The following is a 19,900-nucleotide window of genomic DNA, read 5'->3' as shown; positions in this document are numbered from 1 at the left end:
CCGCCCTCCTCCTCCGTCTGTCCCTCACTAGCTGCAGAAAGAAACCAGCCTACCTCTCCTTCTCTCTCCCTAACCGTCCGTGGTTTTACAGCAGCTGCAGGAGTCGCTGACAGACACTTGGTTTTTGAAAGTGACTCAAAATGACAATGAAACTGGCTTACTGGGATATTCGTGGGGTAAGTGAGGTTCAGCCGTCTTCTTCACAGTTTGTATTTAGCGGCATTACGGAAATTTGCATTTTTGTTACATAACTTAGTGTTTTAGGAACAAGTGTTGACGGAGTCTCGCTCGGTAAAACAATAACTGCAAATTAACGTTAGGGCGTGCACGTGCTCAAATTTTATCAAGATCGGTGACGGTAGCAATGACTGTAGCTGCTAAGCTATAACTTGGCTAACCAGTTTTAAATTAGCAGTAATGTTGAGCGTTACGTTAACTAACTGGCGTTCAAGCGGCTTGAGCTGTTCACTATGAAAGAGCAATGCTAACTTACCTGTGGATATAAGTAAAGAGCTGTAGAGTTGGAGGGGAAATATCTTTTAAAAATGGACCTCCAAATGTGCATATAAATGAAGCAACTTAGCTACTTGCAAGTGGCAAAAGAAATGCACTGGGACCGACATGCTTTACTGTGCAGACATTTGTGCACACAAGTTAGTTTCATATTTAACATTGGTGGGTTTTCGCGGCTGTTACCTTCAATAGCTCCGGGTCTAAGCCTCGTTTACTCCTAATTTTTGGGATGGATATAGAAGAGCTTATCATTAACTCAAAGTTACCAAAGATGACGATGCAGTTTAGAAACCGCAAGTCTGTCCAACGCACCTACCTCTGTGGGCGTAGTTGTAAAAGTGCAATCGGACCCATTTCAAACTCTGATAGAAATCTCAACACACCGCCATTAACGTATAAATAGTGTAGTGTTTTGTGAAAATACATTTTAAAAAGTAAAAAGACAACTGAGCAAATCATTGTTATAAGCAGAGGTGGGAGTAAGTCACATAAGTCCAAATCACAAGCCAATCTCAAGTCTTAACCTTACAGTCTCAAGCATGTCACTGTGAAGAAAGTCAAGCAAGTCACAAGTCAAGTCATATAAAATTCGTAGGAATTCAGTTTGTTTAAACAGTTTAAGAGGTGGCAATTCAACTGTGTGATCATTTTGGAAGATACAGTGAGTGTTTCTGTTCTAACTATATTGAACTCTACACAAAGGTGTTTCTCTTATTTAGTCTGCTATTGGCTTCACTGATTATTGTAATGGGGTAGAAAAATATAGAAACATGTGTCACTAACGGTAAGTTCTTACCATTCCTGTAAAATTCGTTTTAAATGGTCAGTCAAGGTATATCCAAAGTTAATTGAATGCAGTTCTTGAACCATTTGGAGCAAATGTATGGTTTTGGGGCTTCTCTGAAAGATAACACTCTGAAGTGTCTAACCCAAAAGTCAAAATCACTGTAAGTGCTACTGGAATTTATTTAATATAAGTTTAAACACACTAAAGTAATATATTTTTTTGTTTCCATGCAGACGACTGTGAGACCACAGCATAAAGCCTTACCTAGTCCAATTTTAAATTTTATACCATGAAAAATGAATATTTTGCACAGGTTTTTCTTTGTCTCGGCATATTTTTTGCAAAAACAACACTGCCCCTTGGCGGCAAGCAGCTGCTGCTGCATCACGCCATAGATTGATGCCGATGTGTTTTTTTGCTGATAGATCATGAACTTCCTACTTAAAGTTGGATATCATTATTTTCAGAATTTTATTGGCTACATGAAGTACCAGTCATCAGCAAAAATTGGTTGCAATTGGCTTGGCTTACCCATGAAATAATAGGGGCTGGCCCTTCCTTACAGCGCGGGCTCTTGTTGGCTATTGTAGGCTGTGAAAGGGACATGTGAGCTCCTATTGGGTTGGATTTGGTGTCACTCGAAAGGTCAGAGTTCAGCGGCTAGTTTGAATACAAGATATCGCATTTGTTTACATCGGAGTTATTACGGTTACAATGACATTAACCACGTTTGCTGGCAAATATGAAACGAAACCATAGCAGTCCCTGGGGATTTATTGATGGAATAATGTGTTTTGGACTAAATGTTTTTACTGGATTGGATTGTGTGGACCTAACACTAGCTTTCTATGCGTTCCACCAGCCTATAAGTTAAGTTAGCTAAAAAGCCGCAGTCACGTAACATACCTTTCTTTATGGCTTCTGTAGAGACAGATGAAGTTGGATGTTGTGGTGGTCGTGTCACTGATTTTTGAGCTGCAAACCTTGCACATCGCTGTTCTTTTCTTCCTACCGTCATCGTCACAACATAATCCTTGAATGTCTGTGTTGTACTGCATGTAACAGTCTTACGGAGATCCGGACCGCTAACGTTAACGTGAGGCACACATGTGTAAACCTCGTGTCTCATGAACACCAATGTGTTAGAAAAGCTGAAATATCATTAACCCCTCTCTGATTCTTTGGACAGCTCGCCCAGCCTATCCGACTGCTGCTGGAGTACACCGGCACTAAGTATGAGGACAAGTTTTATGTCTGTGGTGAAGGTAACTTACCTGTTCAACTAACAGATAAACAGCTGTTATAACTTTAAACAAAGTGGTGTTTCCATGCAACATACCCATTGAATTATCTAACCCACATCTCTCTCACACAGCTCCTAACTATGACAAGAGCTGCTGGTTTGACGAAAAACCCAAACTTGGGATGGACTTTCCTAATGTAAGTGACTTTAACCTTTTGGAAGAGTTTAATGTGTGAATATTAAGTGTAAAGCAGGTGTTTAAAACCTAAACTAATAATAATATTGTGATTTAACATCTCACCATAGCTGCCGTACTTGGAAGATGGAGACAGGAAGATTGTGCAGAGCAATGCTATCATGAGATACATTGCTCGTAAGCACAGTTTGTGTAAGTATTCTGTGTTTATTACACATGTGAATATATTGCTCAAATGAGACATGTTTGTTTGTTTTTTATGTTTCATTGTGAAAATTTCAAAATAAAATATCCACCATTATTTCCCAAATGGGCGTATTTTGTTTTGGAAACTCTTCAAATGAACCACAGTGTTTTCATGTAAACATCAGTGGTTAAGTTTCACAGTCTCTTTTAAGGTGTAGTATCTCAGTCTTTTTTCGTGTGTTTCTCTTATCTGATGTGATCTCAGGTGGAGAGACAGAAGATGAGAAGATCCGTGTGGACATCATGGAGAACCAGACAATGGACTTCAGAAATGGCTTTGTGATGATGTGCTACACTGACCTTGTGAGTACTACATTAAACATTTAATGACAATGAATTTGTCATTTTACACCTTTGAATCTCTGCTAATGCCAACATCACCACCCTGACATCAGGACACCATGAAGCCAGGGTACCTTAAGGCGCTGCCAGAAAAACTGAAGCAGTTCTCAGACTTCTTGGGAGACAGGAAGTGGTTTGCTGGTGACAAGGTAAGTCATCACTAAAACATGGGAGGCTTCATATGTTAGGTACAGTCATTTTTAAAACTGCATTACTCAGGTTTTTTACTGGCTACTAGGGGTCAGAACAACCTGAAAATGACATACCTCTGACCTAATTTCAACTTTTATTAAGTTGATATATTAACGTGTTAGTAGACAATTGCCCGTTTACACAGCCATCACACACAGGGCAATATTAACATTTGGAGTTTGAGAAATTGAACTGGGTCTTGTGCTGTGAGATGCTCTCCTTAGGCCAGGCAAGTAGTGTACAGTAGATTTATTGTTTTCTGCAACAGCTACCTGCTGTTGATTCGTTCTGAAAATGGTTGGGGTTATAAATCACTCAGCTTTATAAACGCATCATAAAGCTGAGTGAGAACTGAGTTGGGTGATGAATCTGTGGGTTTGTCAGTGTACAACCACTTTCACGTTACATGCAACTATTATTAACTAATATAAAACTAATTTGTACAGCTTTAAAGTCTACTTTGAGCCTTTGTTTTGCTTTCAACACATTTAATTATAGATTCACTGAAATGAAAATTCTTGGCCGAAACTGAGAAAAAAACTTTCCCGAAATCTGAAATTTTTCACATTTCTTTTTTTCTTTCCATTGCATAAATTAAATAGTCAAATGTGCTTTTTACTCAGTGGTTCCCACAGAATTTGGACAGACTGGGTGGGTCTATCCATTTACTTTTAATGGACGCATGTAATATGTTTTATACTTTCTGTGAATATAATCCAATTAATCTTATTTCTATCCTGTATAGACGCCTTATTTTGAAAAGCAGACGTTGTCACATGTGTATCCTCACGCTAAATTCGTTCAAATCCAACCCAATTTGATAAATAATGTTGTATGTGGTTCTCGTATCCCGCAACATGAATACTTCACAGCCTCTCTTCAGGTAGGACTCTCATGCAGCAACACTTGTCTTTGTAAAGAGAGAAAATGACAGGATAAAGTTGCTAACCTGCCTGTCAGCTAGCTCTGGTCCGTTTCAGTGGATTTACCACAAAGGCTTGAATGTGTGAGCACTCCAAATGTAGGTGCGGCTAGCTTAATCGCCTTCTCACAAACGAGTTACAGAAAACACTCAAAGCGGGTCAGGCCATAGATGGAGTGAATGTGCTAGGAGACATTTCAGCAGAACAGTGTCTTCAAACAGCGATTTTTGCATCTTTCTCAGACACTTTAAAATGCTTCCATGCTGCTAACATGTCAACGTAATTGTTCGGTAAAATTTATTCGTTTTTTTGACTTGTTAGGCCGAACACCAAACATTCAGTGCATCCCGACATTTAATATAACTTTTTCTTTACAACAGATCACTTTTGTGGACTTCATTATGTACGAGCTGTTGGATCAACACAGGATGTTTGAACCTACCTGCCTGGATGACTTCAAGAACCTCAAAGATCTATTAGACCGTTTTGAGGTGAGAAGGCTCAACACATCCTCAGGAAATAGGAAGTCCTGCAGTCTATCATCTTTTTGTGTTTCTGTGTTTTGTATATAGGTAAATAGTGTATGACATGTTTTGTCATGTCAGTAGAGGAATACAACTCACTGCTTTTTAATGCTTGTTAATATCATCATAGGCTCTGGAGAAGATTGCTGCCTACATGAAGTCAAACAGATTCATCAAGACTCCTGTCAACAACAAGATGGCCAAGTGGGGAAACAAGAAAGAGTAAAGGGCAATGTTTACAAGATCTCCTGACCCATTGACTCATAAATTCAGGAATAGGGAAATGTTTTCTTTTATAACCTGTTAACTAATTGGTTGTGTAAGTTTCATGTTCTTTGATTACGCATAACACTCTCCAAAACATTTACAAACCTTTTTTAGTTTAACAAGAAGTGTGTAAAAGAAATCCAAGTTTGTACTAATATTATGAAGATAAGCAGAAACTTTAATTTGAGTTCAATTTCTTTGTTACATCTGAAACAGATTTGACAGATTAAAGCAAATCTTGTACTGACTTTGTTTCAACATTACTTTCTGTGTAATACATAACATCTAAGAATCAATTAAAAGAATAGTATATGGAAGTTTATGCAGTAGAACAGAATGTGCTGTATTTTATACAGTATCTAAAAATGACACAAAACTCAATAGTAGCTTGTAGGAGTAAAAATAAACATCAACAAGTTAAGTTTAATCACTGTTGGAGAACTATACACAATTTACTTGAGAATTTGAGTAACTAAATTATTGCTGCTGGTAATAAATTTTACAACATAGGTTTCATTTGCTAACACTTTCCTTTCAATAACAGAAATGCTAAAAGCCGTTGTCACACCAGATCATTTATGTCATTAAAAAATGAATTGGACACCAATAAACTCAGAGGATCTGTGGGTGAAAATTCAGGAGAAAAGATTTTGAAGCAGGTCGTTAGTAGCGGCCATTGTACAGGCCTGACGGTTCACTGGCCAGCTGTAGGGAACACGATGAAACATTACTGATGTGCTGCAGTTGGGTTGTGAGTGTGGACTTGCTGATCACATAACATTACTTACTGCAATGGCTGACTTAATGGCCTGAAGCTGGAAGAAGACTTTGCCTCCTTCTTCGGGACACACGGTCCTTATCTCATCCTTGGTCATCCCCAGAAGCAGTTTACCTGTCAGAACCCCGAGGCTGGTCACAGTGCTGTACATGAACAGGCATAAAACATCATGGAACACAAGTCTTATTTACAGTACAAAGATAATATAGTTCCTGGTCCCCCGTGTGTATTATTTCACTCACATTTTGGAGAAACCTTTGTACACCAGCCAGGCTTTGACCTCTGCAGGTGTGGAGGTCATGTCCAGCGTCACTGGACCGTGAGTGTTGCGCTGTGAGGGAGAGAGCAAATGGGGATAAAATGTCACATATGAAACCTGTTAATTTACTTAGCAGAGCTACGTGCCGCCTAACTCACTGGTGGATCATCCATGTGTCTGGTGCTCTCCATCGGCTCAAGGACATTCTGAGGAATGTTGCCTTTTTCGTTGCGGCCATTGCGAACAAACCACCACTGCTTGGATTTCTGAACCACCTGTGGAAAAAAAAAAAAGAGTAGAACCCAAAATCTCAAGTACCTGAATGACAAGCTATAATTTTAATTGTGTCAAATATATACAAACCACTTTTAAGTAGGATAATGCCTTCATTCAGAGTAGTATAGTGTTCAATACAATATGTGAAGATTTAAAGGGATCAATAAATTATTGAAAAAACAAAAAGCTTAGACAACAAAAATAAACCATAAGGGAAAAAGTACCTTCATTAACAACCTGTGTACTGTTAGTACCATGGCCTGTATTTGTACATCTAGTGGATATACTGACATGTTGGCTAGAAAGGCTGGAAAGATGCAGTTGTTTCCACTGAGTGTGACTACATCTGTTGTCAATTTTACTTGAAAGAGTGTGCCAGTGAGGGTGTGTGACAAAAACAAAGCCCAGCTCTGTTAAATTGGACTCAGGGCATTATTGGACTGTTTTAATTAAAGTGTGAATCATTGGATAACATTTTCCTGAAGAACAACACTATAATTTGCATGTTAGATGAATTTTCAGGCACACAAATTGTACCAAGCAAAAAATGCAATTTGTCAATGCACAGCTGTGTCACACAAAAACAAGGATAATACTTGGATTTCTGGGTAAGCACAATGTTTTTCATCTCACCTGAACCACATCACCCTTCATAACGCTCAGCTCTTGGTTGTTCCTGGCCATGAAGTCGTAAATGACCCGCATGTACAGGGGCGGCTCAGTGGGGCTGAAACAGCAGCAGACACACTTTGACAGCAGTGCATAAGACCAGTATAAAGCCCAGTGTGTACCGATTAAAAGACATGTTTGCCACAAATGTGATCATAAAGCCATATTTTCTGCAGTGTCACAACACTTACCGTGTTGGTGGCGGTGTACCCCATTGACTGTTGGTTGCAGGCTGGAAAAAGTCAAGGTAGTTTATTTATGTTGCATAACAAAATGAAAGTTCGCAGTCCCTTCATGCTACACACACAAAACTCAACATATATAAATGTATGGTAATGTAAAAAAAAAAACAATAGATACAGTTATTTACATACATGTATACATAGGCAACACAGAATATTCTGTAGTGCATTTGTTAAATTTGCGTCTGAAGTAAATGTAAACAGCAGCAACAAGATGAAAATATGGTTTTCATCTTCACATTTAAAAAGGCATAAAATGCTGCATGATGAAACTGAACACAAGGCTTGTAATAATGGCTGGTGTATCATGTTGCTTTTGGAGTTGATTATGCAATTTAAGCTACTTCCAATTTCTCAACATACTCCATTAAACACTCAGCTAATGGATAATCGTTATTCAGGGGCTGACAACAACGGGGCCTAATCACTAACACTGATTTTGAAACATTGCTAAAGCTGCTGACATGACTGCCATGAGAACTGGGTATGGAAACAAAAGCCTGAGATAAAGGTGGGGAATTGGGTCAGGTCTACCTCTTCGTGCTGCTGTTGCATCCCCGGGCCAGGTGGGAAGCGCTGGCTGTTGCTCCTGCTCATTGGACCGTTCTGAAAAGGATGTGGGGAAGGCAAGCGTGAGCGGGCAGGTGGCTGCCAGCCATCGTAGAACTCTGGGAAGTAAGGTGGGACATCATCACCCGGCCATCTAGACCTATGAGGTGACAGGAGGGCAGAAAACTGTTAGCTAAGTAAAAAATAAAAAGGAACTATCCTATGCTGAAGTGACCTTTTCACTTGACTTCATGGCTTATTTCACACACACACACACACACACACACAAACACAAACACATCTGTGGAATGATGAATTTGAGATCTTTCAAGCATGGAAAATGTACACAAAGAAGAAGAAGAAAGCACAATCAGAAGTCTGGAGTCCTGACATGTCATTTTAGGAGTTTTGAACAATAAATGTTTTGGTACCACTTTACTTTTTAACAAGACATCCTTTATGAAGAGTATAAAACCAGGAATAAACAACTGTTTTCAACATTTTGGAAAATATACTTGTGCTTCTTAGCGTTAGTTGAGATCATTACCACTTGTGTCTAGGCTGTAATATGAAGCTGGGGCCAGCTAACTAGAAACAACTAGCCTGTACAAAAAATAATTTTAGCTCACTAAACCTAAGTTTATAAATGACTAACCCAGCAATCTTGACAAATGACGTTGTGGGGTTATGGCCATTTTCTTGAATGGGCCTGGGGATCTCCTGGAGTCTCTGCTGGTTGCTTGACAGTCAGGCTAGTTGTTTCTTCCCGTATCCAGTTTTTAGTGCTAAGCTAACTGGCTGCTGGCTTTAGCTACTTATTTAATGGACAAGCATGAGAGTGGCATCAATCTTCTCATCAAACTCTCCACAAGAAATAAAATCAAATGTCAAACCATCCCTTTAACGGTTTATTTATGGTTAATAAATCTATATAGATCAGCTAGAGGCAATTGATAAGGAAACAAATGTGGGTCCAGTTCTATAACGCAGTTTTAAATGTTAATCAGTTGTTGTAAATAAATTGATTTTGGTTCAGCTTTCAACTTTTTTCCACAAATTAGGTGGTCAGAACCGATAGAAAAAGACAAAGCATATAAAAGAGTTAAAATATCAATCCAAGTTAATCTATCCTGCACAGTTTTTCCTTGTTGTCCATTGCCAGGCTCAAGTAGAATTTACCATATTATATCAAAATTTGCGGCAGTTTCACATTAAAACACTCCTGTGTATTATTTCTTCCATAGGACATGAATGCAGCATTAACTTTGACCTATATTTACATATCAGCAAGCACACACATTTTGTGCCTTAAGTTAGGGCGTGCCAGGGCAGGTATAGGTGCACTTGCAATCAGAGGGCTGTGTATGAGAAGGTAACAAGCATTATAAAGACTTGTATTCCTGTGTGAGGTTAATAAAGGACGGCGTACCCGGGGATGTTCCAGCAGTCTCCCAGAGACGTCCATAGGTTGTCCTCCTCAGGGTCAACGACCTGACTCAGCAGCCGCACAGTAGTCTCCGTCAGAAGTGGGGAGAGCACAGTGGGAGGCAGGTCTGCAGGATACTGAGGTACTAGCTGTGAATATATGGAGGAAGTAAGTATTAACTGTCCCAATTAAGAAAGTGCTACAATGAAGCGGGACACACACGTCTTTATAGTGGAGGGGCAATCACTGCCAATAATAGTCGTGCCTTGAATCAAAAATAAGTGTTGGAAGAGCTCACCATGCCTAAACTACTGAAGAAGATGTGGACATAGTCAGGAGCACTAGGGCTGGTCAATGAACCATCCAGCTGGCCCTGCAATATTAACAGTTTTTCAACACATTAGATCATACAACCAAATTCTTTCCAAAGCCACTATGGTCAAAGTGGTATCCATGGAGACATTCAAAGTTTAAAGAAGCACTTACCAGCAGATTGAATCCATATTTGATTTTCTGAAGACAGGCGATATATTCCTCCCAAGGCGGCAGACTGACAGCTGGTGCTGCATAAGAGAATACTTATCAGACACAAACAGCTGTGCTATCAGTATGCGTGTATGCCTAAAGGAGGACACTTCCCCACTAATTACATCTTTAGTTATATACGCCCGTTGAAAGATAAACAGGGAAAAGGATATTACCAGTTTTCTTGGATTTTTTCTTCTTTGACAGTTTTTTCTTCTTGCCCTTGTCCTCTTGTATGGAAGGCGCGCCAGCTGCAGCAGACACTTTGCCCATGAAGATCTCCAAATCATTTATAACATGGTTTAAAATGTCCTGTGAAAAGAAGAAAAAGCATGAACAAAAACATATTCAGCGGCATGTGGGAGCTGTCCTGTGTGAACGTTTTTCTTGAGGTGAGAAAGATGATTAAAATAATATTCATTAACAAGTTGTCCCTGATATAATCCACTACCTATAAACTTGTGTAAACAGTTTAAATGTCCGTACTGACCGTGTTCCTCTCTGTGTCCGTTTGCTCAGGTGTCAAAGCAACCTCTGGTCTACTCTGTAATTCACGGAGATCAGGAAGGTGCACTGTTGCTTCTAGTGGGATGAATAGTTTGGAGACAAATATCAGTTTGAATGAACTTCTGGAGAATCCCATTTTATTTGCACAGATCTCATCCATAAACTGTTGATATTTCTGAGGAAATTATAAATGATATGTCAGCTGTAGAGAAGCACAACTGTTTGTCTTCCAGGATAAACTTTTAGAATTATATCAAGCCATACCTAGTTCTCTGTTGCTAAACTGTGGGGCCGGGTAGTCCAGCGGTGGTGGGTACCTCTCTTGATGAACAGGATGAAACCCAGCCTGACTTCCTGGAGCATGTTGCCCAATGATACTCTCAAGATTACTCCTAAAAACATCAACAGAGATCTGACTTCTCATTAATGTGATTTCATCTCAGTTTAGACTGTATTCATGTGATGTGACATTGTACCTGAGAGACTGGCCTCTGCGTAGCTGTGCATCACCACTTCCTTTTTGAACTGCCTTGTCCAGATCGCCCTTGATGAGCTCGGCCTGGTAAGACAGACAAGCTTTAAATCAAACTCCTACAGTACGTGACACCAGCAAAAACAGCATGTTATGAAATAGTGATAATGGATCAGCGATTGCACATCCCAACATGACTAACACATCCTACCTTCTGTAGGCTTTCAGGGGGTCAAAGTTACAGTCAAGAGGTCAGTGAGGGTTCTGGTGAAACGTGACTACCCCTGTCTCCTCACACTGGAACATGAAGACCTGGCGTTTGTTGCGTTCCTGCACAGTTATTGTCAGCAAAGAGTTGTAGGCGCAGCTATCCAGCACAGCTTTGGTTTGCAGGATGCAACTCAAGGGCAGCGACTCCAGCTCTGCCTTTAGTATCAGATTGAACAGGACAAACTTTATGACCACAAGTTTATGAAACTGGATACACAGAAAGTTAATGCAGTGCTACTTGTGCTAGTACTAAAAGTCAAGTAGGTTAACAAACATATAACACTCTTTGAAAAATCTATATTAATTTTAGGTTAAATCTTAGTTAAAACAGTTGTGGTTGTGTGATTCTGGTTATTGCTTCAGTTTATCCTTTGTGTACTTTTGGACTACAGCTGTTTTTTGTGGTTTGGGCCCAGCCTTTTTATTGACATTAAAAGGAAAATATCAAAAAATACATATTTTAAATGATAGTGTGCTTTCAACTCTTTCGCAACAACAAGATCATGCACAAAGCCAGGGCACATCCAACACCTTTGGCAGGAATTGGAAAACTAACTGCGAGCCAGGCCTCATTTCCCAAAATCACTGCCCAACCTTAGTAATGCTCCTATGGCTGAAAGGGAGCAAATCCCTGCAGCCAAGTCCAAAAATCTTGTAGAAAGCCTTTGGATTTACAAGTTTAACAATTAGCTATGGGTGGAATGTTATGATGTCCACATACTTTTGCCGTACTTGTTTAAATTCCTCAGAAGAATTTAGCTGCCAACCTTGGTCTCAATGTCACTGAGCAGCAGATATTCTCCCTGGACCTCCATGATCATCTCCTGGGGCCACAGACGACCTTTGACATCCAGCCTCTTGAGCTTGGCCACACAGCTGTCCACTGTCTTCAGCTCCTGGCCATCCAGCTCACAGGTGAACAGGTGCTGTGGAGTCAATTGTGGAGGGTCATGGATGAAGAGAGCTACAGGTTGTACTGTTAAGTATCGTGTATGTCTCCATGCTGGTGAAGATTTCATACTCATTTACCTCCACTCTGACGTGAAAGTCGTCCGATTGCCTGTTCAGCTCCTCAGAGTACTCCTTTCTTTGCACTGATGTAAAGAGCATTGTTTAAAAAAAGATGTCCAACACATTTTTTCTCTCAAAAACTGAAAATATAATTAGATTAGAGGTGTTTATGTCAGAACATACTGTATATTGATTTTCCACTGGGCCTGGTGAAGTTGTTTCTCTGCAGAGGATTCCCCTTGAGGTCATCTTGTTGGAAAGCCCACCTCTGCTGAGGGAGGTCTTCCTGTGAGAAACCCCTGATGCATAATAAAGAAAACTTGTAAAACAGGAGATTTGGGGCACATTCATGGGCTGTGCCAGTCTGAAGCACCTTACATGTCAGTAAAACCACCATCATCATCATCATCACCACCAGTGCAGTGACCCTAAGATAAACTATCCACAGTCACCACAACACAGTTTTATCACAGCAGGGCGTGAAGAGGCGTGTAAAGGGTTGTTAAAATCTCACATCAGTGCTAAATTAATCCATTGTGACCGGTGAACGTGAAATGAAGCTTTTACTAACCTTGGGGAATAAGAGAAAGGTCCGGTGTTTCCAAACATTTTCAAACTATGTCGTCTAGCTTCCTTTTTTTTATTTTTTTTGAAAAGTTAAAACTTCAGATTGTCAAGAATCACTCCAGTCCAACCTGTACGACAAGAGAAAAAAGCATGAGGAAAAGTTTAATGCTGCCAATCTGACACAAGAGGACTAACCTACACAACACCCATTTCATATCAAACCAGGTCAGATGATTGCTTTTCTTTTTCTTGGCTTAAAAACTAAACTTAAATGCAAACGCAAGCAATAAAATAAGACCAAGAGGGAAAATGCCCGGTTAATTACTTACACAAAGGGTTATAAATTTATGGTTAAAATTAACAGTTAATTGTTCACCTGTGTTGTGGAGACTTGACCCCCAGCCTGGACTTAGATCAGGATACACGGTAAATCAGTATAAAAGGTGTTTTGAAAGGTTAGCCGACTGCCCTTTACGTATCAAGAGGTCAAAGTTAAGACACAAATTCTACAAACACCTGCTCCAAGTCAGAAACAAGATATAACACATTACTGGTGATTTGACATTCAGTGTTGAAGTTCAAATTGTCGTACATCTCCCGTATTAAATGTAGGACGTAAGAGGAGTTTTTAACTCAAATGAACTCCCTTTTCTGCAAGAGCAAACACGTCCATTTCTAAATAGGACATAATGCCACTACCACTCAAAGATTTATTTAACCCCGCTTAATTTTAAACAATTTATTCATCCAGTTATTACCTGTCAGTGTCAGCTCAGCTCCGGTGTCATCGTTCCCTTCTTTCAAACGGATTTTCCACTAAGACAAGTCATAGCACAAAGCACCTGTTCCTCACACAGCTTACCGAGAAAATTTCCTTGACTTCCTGCTTGAAGGCACCAGGATCAAAGTGCAACGATCTGACGGGGAGTGACGATCAGGAGGGTGGGCCCGTCATTTGTGGTTTAAGTATTTGAGGTACGGTGGAAGGCAGCAGATCTGTGGCTCGTAATGAGTCCAAAGGTGTAGAAATGCTTCACAGTATCTCGTTCAGAACGATCAAAGGTCTGAAGTGCTCCAGAAAATTCTCTCATGCAATTATCAAGCTCAGGTGTAATCTATTGTAGCTATAAAAAATGGTGACGCTAAGAATGTTCCACATACATTCACATCGGACGTCAGTGAGAAAATGTGCAAGCAAAGGTTGAGAAAAATGTTGAAAGAAAGAAAAGACCTTTGCTTCAAGTGGAAAAAAAGCACAAACTAGGCAGCTGAAGTTGAATAAGAGAACCATTTATTTTACCATCAGCTGACGTGTAAATACTGTACACACCCATAATATTGACAGAGACCATCTTTAAGGAGGAAATAGTTTATTCTGTAAAGAAAAGTGAGCATCTCGTCTTGGGTTGATGAGTTGGGAATTAGAGCCGCCTCTTGAAGACTTGACAGTTTAGGCTGTAGCTCGAGTCTGAGTGGCCTTGGCCAGAGCCTTCAAGTCTGTGATGCACTTGGCGATGCTCTCTTTCTCCTGAAAGACAAACACACACCGATATGAAGCCCTGAAGTGTCACCTTGTTGATCTATGAACAAGACCGTAAGAAAACCTTTTCACTATAAAGATCATTTTGTTATTGTGAATCTTTCCATTTTGAAAAAAAACTTTTAAAATTGTGGTTCTCTCTTGTTGCAAGTAAATAAATAGGGCTAATCAATTTTTTGATGCCTTATTTTCTTTACTTTCTACAAAAACTTCTCATAATCAGGGTCGTCTTGCACATTGGCCAATACGGCAAATGCGCAACACTACAGGTGTGATGTTCAATGCCAACTTTCAGTTTCTGTTGTGTTTTCAGTTGGTACCAAAAAAAGTACTGAGGTTCAATATCCAGCTCTGACAATTAAATGTTCAATCATAAAAACAACATGGTAGTAATCTGAATTGTTTACTGAAATTAAGCCTAATTGCAAACTTAACAAAACCTTCCCAAAAAAACTATTGAAGCAGTTAAACTCTGCAGTCAAATAATTGAACATCCAAACTAGATAACATCACTTAGCGGGAGGCTTCTGACAGTTTGACACAAAAAGACGGACCTGCTGAGGAGTGATGCTGCCGACGACATTCTTCTCCACCCAGTTGACCATGTGCTCCTGCTCCATCCGGCGGTGGAGGTCCTGCAGGCCGATCTGGTAGTCCAAGCGCCTCTTTACCTCACTGGTCACCATGTGTAACCTCTCTCTGTAGTTAGTCTCCAGCAGCATGGCCACATTGTTCTGAGAGCAAAAGAGGAGTCCATGAACTCCTTGTAATCACACTATTGTTGCTACTGTTGTAATTTCTACTTCTTGCCAGTAGAGGTCAATAAATGTCAAAGACAACATAATAATGCCTCTTTAACTCCTGGCGCTCAAAGTAAAAAATGCTGGGCAAATTAGGGGCAGTCATTACAGACTGTTTAAATATGAAGTAGCACAATACACCCAGTGAAGATATCGGAAAGTAAAAGTGCCGTTTACCCTCTTTGCATCAAAGAGCAGTGATCTTCCCTCTGCTCTCCACTGTTCCTTCTTCTCATCCTCAATTGCCTGAGCCAGGCTGGCCATTGCAACGTCCTTCACCTCCTGAGCCTTGGCCACTTTTTCCTGCAAACACACACACACACGAGTAACAGGAGGTGCTTGCAAAGGTTGTTCACAAAAAAGTCCAACAATCCCTGACTTAAAGCCTACAGCTTGATAAAAAACATCTAGAACCTTTTAACAGTAATCTTTTGACAAAAACAAAACAATAGGAAGTACCCACCACACTGTCTAACCTGAAATATTTTTCAAGTATCCTGGTATTAGCCAGAAAAAAAAGAAGATGAAAACACAAATCCATATGGCTGCCACCCTACCTCGTTCAGTTTGTCAGCAAAAGCTGAAACACTTGGACCAAATTTCTTGACGCCATAGATGATGACGGCGCCTATGGAGGCGGCAGCAAAGGTCTCATGGTTGATGACATAAATTTCCTTTGAAAGCATGTAGAGGAGGAGGCCAGTGCCCAGCATGTAGGGTCCTAGTGAGAAAAGGAAAATGCTGAATTTTCTCCCATTTTGAATGAAATTACATTTCTCTTCTCCTCTTATCCCATTTCATCTTATGTCTATCATCTTATTTTACTCTTGAAAAAGTCAGAATGAGTACAATTTTCCTAAAAGACAAAAACGATCCCTCTCAATCATCACCTATGACCCACTAGAAGTGTGTGTCAGTGTCTGTATCTGCAGAGACCCTGCCCTCTGTATGTTCTTATAATTTTGCAGTTGGGACATTTCTCGGCATCAAGGTTTAGGCAGTAGGCGTGTAGCCTCCAGCCAATAATAGCCTGCTGTCTCGTTCTCTGCCCTCCTCTCTCTGTTTGTGCGTTTCATGGATGTATAAAGAGCAGCAGGTCTGAGCATCTATTTAACCCGATGCGAGGCTGAGCCACACACACGCGTGCAGAGCGACCACAGCAGACAGGATGAAGCATGTGCTGTATTGGTGTGGCTGTGTTTATTTGTGCTTTAGAACGAAAATAAATAAATAAAAAAAATCAGAACACAACATTTTGTTTCTCCTATTTATTACTTCTCGCCAATGACGCTCCCTCTCAACATGCACACTCTAGCTCGCTCAGCCATGACTGCTTTCTCACACTTGTTGAGCCAGGAGGAGAGGCCAACTTTGAATGGTGTTTTTACAAACAGCAACTGACAAATCCTGCTCGTTAAGCCTTCAGAAATCCACTATGTGTCTCTTTTATATCTTGTCTTAATGCATTTGCTGTTACACGTAAAGCTGTTTGAATTGCCATGTTGTTAAAAGGTGCTATAAAAACAAACTTACCCTGTGAAACCATTTATGACTTTTGTTGAAATTTTCAGTTGACCCACTTTTAATTATAGGCATTTTTGGGTAGCTAGTAATGGTAAAATTGCTGTTGATTATTTTACGAGTGAAGGTATATAAAGCTATATTATATGCTCAGCGTTCACTTACACTGAAGCCTGCCTTTTCGTAACATAAATGAAATAACCAAAAGTTGATTCTTGCTTCTAGTTACTGACCTGTGACTCCAGTTTTGGGATACAGGAGCTGGAAAAGCTCCTCTGGGATAATGCCATGACGGACTTTGCCTCCCTTCTCTGGCAGAGGTGGCAGTGGGGCCAGACTCTGGGATGTTGTGTGCAGGGAGCGAGAAGCCTGGACCAGACTGTGGGAGACAATATTATTAAAAGCTCAGAGAGGGACTGCCCACACAAGATTTTATATATATGTTGCTGCTATAATGTTTCATCATGTTAGTAAGAAATTCAGTAAACTACTTTTGAGACACATACCCAGCTCCAAGGGGGCCGCTGCCTTTCAGGGCGCTGGCTGCAAACAGAACAAACAATGACATAAATTCAGGGCTGCAAGTAATGCTTGTTTTCATTCATGGTTAATCTGCTGGTTATTTTCTCAAATCTGACCATTATAACTTTCATGAAGGTAGGAATCCCCGCAGGACTGTTGCTTTAGCTAAGTGTAACTTCAGTCATACATTGGAAAATAAGTGTAACGTTATAGAACTTTACATAGCAATGACAAAAGTCAACACAATAACCAAGTTCAATACCTGACGGTTATCATACCGTAGCACCTAAAAGTAGCAATTACGCTTTTTCAAATGAAAGTGTGAATACATTAAAATAAAAACACACTCTTGTTGGACTTCTTCTTCTCCTTAATAGAGACGAAAAGAGGACAAAAATGACCAATTTATGCTGTCAAAGAGGTGACATTTACAGGCGTGCAAAGCTAACGCTAGCTTTGGTTTGTTAGATATTGTCATCTGACTTAAGCTGTAACCAGCTGGAAGTGATGTCTGCTAGAAATGCATAACATGCTACACAGTCTGTTGACACAACAAATCTATAAGTAGTAAACTAGCGACAGTTTCAGACCTTGTTTGTAGTTACACTAGCTACCTAACTTCCAGCTAGCGTTAGCATGTCATTCAATGCGCGGCCTTCACTTTACCCTTCAGCTTCACATTCATTTTAACATTTGCTTCTCCAGCTTGACAGTTCGGTTATGGCAGAGTTAAATTAGTTTTATTAATCTTCTCAAATGCAAGGTAAGTTCATACCTGAGACAATGACGAGCCTGGACAGCATGTTTAAAGGATGAAGTGCCAAGTTCTTACTACACCTGGCACCCTTGTTTCGGCCTCTTCGTGCCCTTCTGCAAAGAGCTACAAGGATGGCGGATACACGAGAAAACCTCTTGAAACATCGCGAGAGTAGAGTGGTGCTCCTATTTTGAGAGTGGTTAAATGAAGCAAACACTAGATGGCGCTGTACGCAAAGATACAATTTGTCGCTGTCCTGACGTTGAATTTAAATTTAAAGAGGTAATTAAGACATTCATTTAGACAATTTAAGGTTACACATGATGCTAGGATCCAGTGTTGTGGTTTAATTAATCTTGAAAATGCTCAAAATTGAGTAAAATATGATGCAAAAAGGCTAACACATACACACACAGACATATATACAACCAGCATATGATGAGGCTATTGATGCTCTGTATGGTAATATACAACTTTATCACTTAAGTTAGTAACCCATTTTAATGAAAAATTAGACTGCTGTTATAAAGCAAATTCAAATTTGCAAGAGGCAACCACACACACTGCATAGCTCTCTCTCCCGTGGGGTGTGTTTTATCCCGGACTGCATGCAAGAGCATTTGGCTGGGTCTGTGTGTAATCTTTGAGCCCACTCCTGTATGGCATCAGTTTGATGTGAGTGGCTGGAGAGATAGAGGAACATATGACGCTGTGGTTCTCTTCACTTCCTGTAAAGTTACGCTCAACAGAAACAGTTACATGTGAAACACAGAGAAAACCCCCGAACACAACTTCAGAAGAGTGAGAAAATGGTTGTTTTCTCAACCGCCCAACTTTCCCCCACTGAATGAGATGGCATTGTAGGTAAGCTTTATCATGGTTTTCAGCTTATTATGCGACATTTTGTCTTAGCATTATCTTCACATTTTCCCTCCACAGCCTCAATCAGCACTTGCCAGGGCCTAGTCTGTCTTTGATAACATATAAGAGCAGCATTGCAACCACTGCAACATCTACTATTACATTTACTATTATTACTACTAAAAGTACTACTAAGGCCTACTTGTATTACTAGATACTTCTACTATAGCTGCTTCTACTACAAATGACCTGCATGGTTCATAGAGAAAATGCATTGTTGTGCAACACCGAGCATCCTAAAGGTAAAAGATACTGTTAATACTTTGCTTTTTTTATTCATGAATACTTTTGGACAACCACTAACTTACTTCTTTTTTATACATATATATTTTTAATATATATTGTTTATCATCAGATGCAGCTGCTGCGTGAGCCATCATGGCACCTGCTACAGCTAAAACATTTTCAGCTAGTTGTAACATTTTATACACATCAGTAAATTATATGATTTCAACACAGTTGTTATATGCTGTATATTTCATCATTATAAACAGTTATAATAAAAGTCCTGATATATTGTCATTGCAGGCTTGAGGCACTCTAATAGCCAGAGGAGCTGCAATGGACGCCCTGGCTGGAATACAGCTCTCCCCCATGAAAGACTTTGACCAAAAAGTGGATATCAGAGCAGAGAAACGTGAACACCTGCGAGGACGTAACAACTTGACTTCATGTCGCAGCCCTACGAGGGAGTTGACACAAGACTGATAAAGAAGGAACTGAAGGAAAAGAGGCATCTGGAATTTCTGAGGAGGAGATCAGTGAGCCCACAGCCCATGACTTGTCTACAAACCGTTCCTCAAGAGAACCGTTTACCAAAGACATTTTCAATGCCATATAACAGTTCATTCAGCAAGCTAGAGACACTGCATACAAATATCCAAAATACTCCCACCGCTAATGGACATCGAAAGATGATTTTAACACCAAATAGCAGCATAACTGATGGCCCAAGTACCAGCAAATGGGTAAGCTGTATCCTTTTTTATGGGAGTGTTATTTCTCTAGAACCTATTTCCACATCCACAGAAAATAATACCTGCATCCTCCTCTCT

The 19,900-nt window shown here is 40.1% G+C and overlaps 3 protein-coding genes across 4 annotated transcripts; 1 reads left to right on the top strand and 2 right to left on the bottom strand.

The window, feature by feature from the left end:
• The first annotated feature begins 18 nt into the window (after positions 1-18).
• LOC119915246 (glutathione S-transferase Mu 3-like) lies at positions 19-5,480 on the top strand. The gene is made up of 8 exons (XM_038734788.1): positions 19-176; positions 2,490-2,565; positions 2,676-2,740; positions 2,850-2,931; positions 3,191-3,288; positions 3,381-3,476; positions 4,823-4,933; positions 5,097-5,480. Exons 1-8 carry the CDS (start codon positions 141-143, stop codon positions 5,190-5,192), a joined length of 660 nt encoding a protein of 219 aa, XP_038590716.1. The 5' UTR covers positions 19-140; the 3' UTR covers positions 5,193-5,480.
• Positions 5,391-13,918, bottom strand: LOC119915244 (epidermal growth factor receptor kinase substrate 8-like protein 3). Of its 2 annotated transcripts, XM_038734785.1 has the most exons (21): positions 13,543-13,918; positions 13,161-13,253; positions 12,789-12,912; positions 12,401-12,516; positions 12,236-12,300; positions 11,974-12,132; positions 11,219-11,362; positions 10,941-11,023; positions 10,729-10,856; positions 10,448-10,539; positions 10,134-10,269; positions 9,919-9,995; positions 9,731-9,805; positions 9,436-9,581; positions 7,992-8,166; positions 7,407-7,447; positions 7,180-7,273; positions 6,429-6,545; positions 6,254-6,342; positions 6,022-6,154; positions 5,391-5,938 (listed from the first exon to the last, which is right to left on the bottom strand). In XM_038734785.1, exons 3-21 carry the CDS (start codon positions 12,824-12,826, stop codon positions 5,897-5,899), a joined length of 1,950 nt encoding a protein of 649 aa, XP_038590713.1. In that variant the 5' UTR covers positions 12,827-12,912; positions 13,161-13,253; positions 13,543-13,918; the 3' UTR covers positions 5,391-5,896. The 2 variants fall into 2 exon arrangements, with proteins under 2 accessions (XP_038590713.1, XP_038590712.1); XM_038734784.1 differs by lacking the exon at positions 13,161-13,253.
• Positions 13,919-14,053: 135 nt separating this feature from the next.
• On the bottom strand, positions 14,054-18,092 carry LOC119915245 (ATP synthase F(0) complex subunit B1, mitochondrial-like). The gene is made up of 7 exons (XM_038734786.1): positions 17,943-18,092; positions 17,152-17,188; positions 16,879-17,024; positions 15,682-15,845; positions 15,302-15,427; positions 14,879-15,058; positions 14,054-14,312 (listed from the first exon to the last, which is right to left on the bottom strand). Exons 1-7 carry the CDS (start codon positions 17,968-17,970, stop codon positions 14,235-14,237), a joined length of 759 nt encoding a protein of 252 aa, XP_038590714.1. The 5' UTR covers positions 17,971-18,092; the 3' UTR covers positions 14,054-14,234.
• Positions 18,093-19,900: the final 1,808 nt, after the last annotated feature.

Source organism: Micropterus salmoides, unplaced genomic scaffold (genome assembly GCF_014851395.1).
Source record: "Micropterus salmoides isolate LMB-PRFRI ecotype aquatic unplaced genomic scaffold, ASM1485139v1 Ms_hic_scaffold_2008, whole genome shotgun sequence".
NCBI classification, from domain to species: Eukaryota; Metazoa; Chordata; class Actinopteri; order Centrarchiformes; family Centrarchidae; genus Micropterus; species Micropterus salmoides.
Note: the sequence above shows the minus strand (reverse complement) of the source record. Positions and strands in the feature narration are given on the sequence as shown.

Coding starts and splice junctions, on each gene's coding strand:
- LOC119915244 (XM_038734785.1), bottom strand. CDS start 12,826: ATGTTTGGAAACACCGGACCTTTCTCTTATTCCCCAAG. Junction 12,133..12,235: donor ACTTTCACGTCAGAGTGGAG/GTAAATGAGTAT, acceptor TTGACTCCACAG/CACCTGTTCACCTGTGAGCT. Junction 10,270..10,447: donor CGGACACAGAGAGGAACACG/GTCAGTACGGAC, acceptor TTCTTTTCACAG/GACATTTTAAACCATGTTAT.
- LOC119915246 (XM_038734788.1), top strand. CDS start 141: ATGACAATGAAACTGGCTTACTGGGATATTCGTGGG. Junction 177..2,489: donor CTTACTGGGATATTCGTGGG/GTAAGTGAGGTT, acceptor TTCTTTGGACAG/CTCGCCCAGCCTATCCGACT. Junction 4,934..5,096: donor ATCTATTAGACCGTTTTGAG/GTGAGAAGGCTC, acceptor ATATCATCATAG/GCTCTGGAGAAGATTGCTGC.
- LOC119915245 (XM_038734786.1), bottom strand. CDS start 17,970: ATGCTGTCCAGGCTCGTCATTGTCTCAG. Junction 15,846..16,878: donor TCCCAAAACTGGAGTCACAG/GTCAGTAACTAG, acceptor TTTTCTCACTAG/GACCCTACATGCTGGGCACT. Junction 15,428..15,681: donor TTGCTGACAAACTGAACGAG/GTAGGGTGGCAG, acceptor GTGTGTTTGCAG/GAAAAAGTGGCCAAGGCTCA.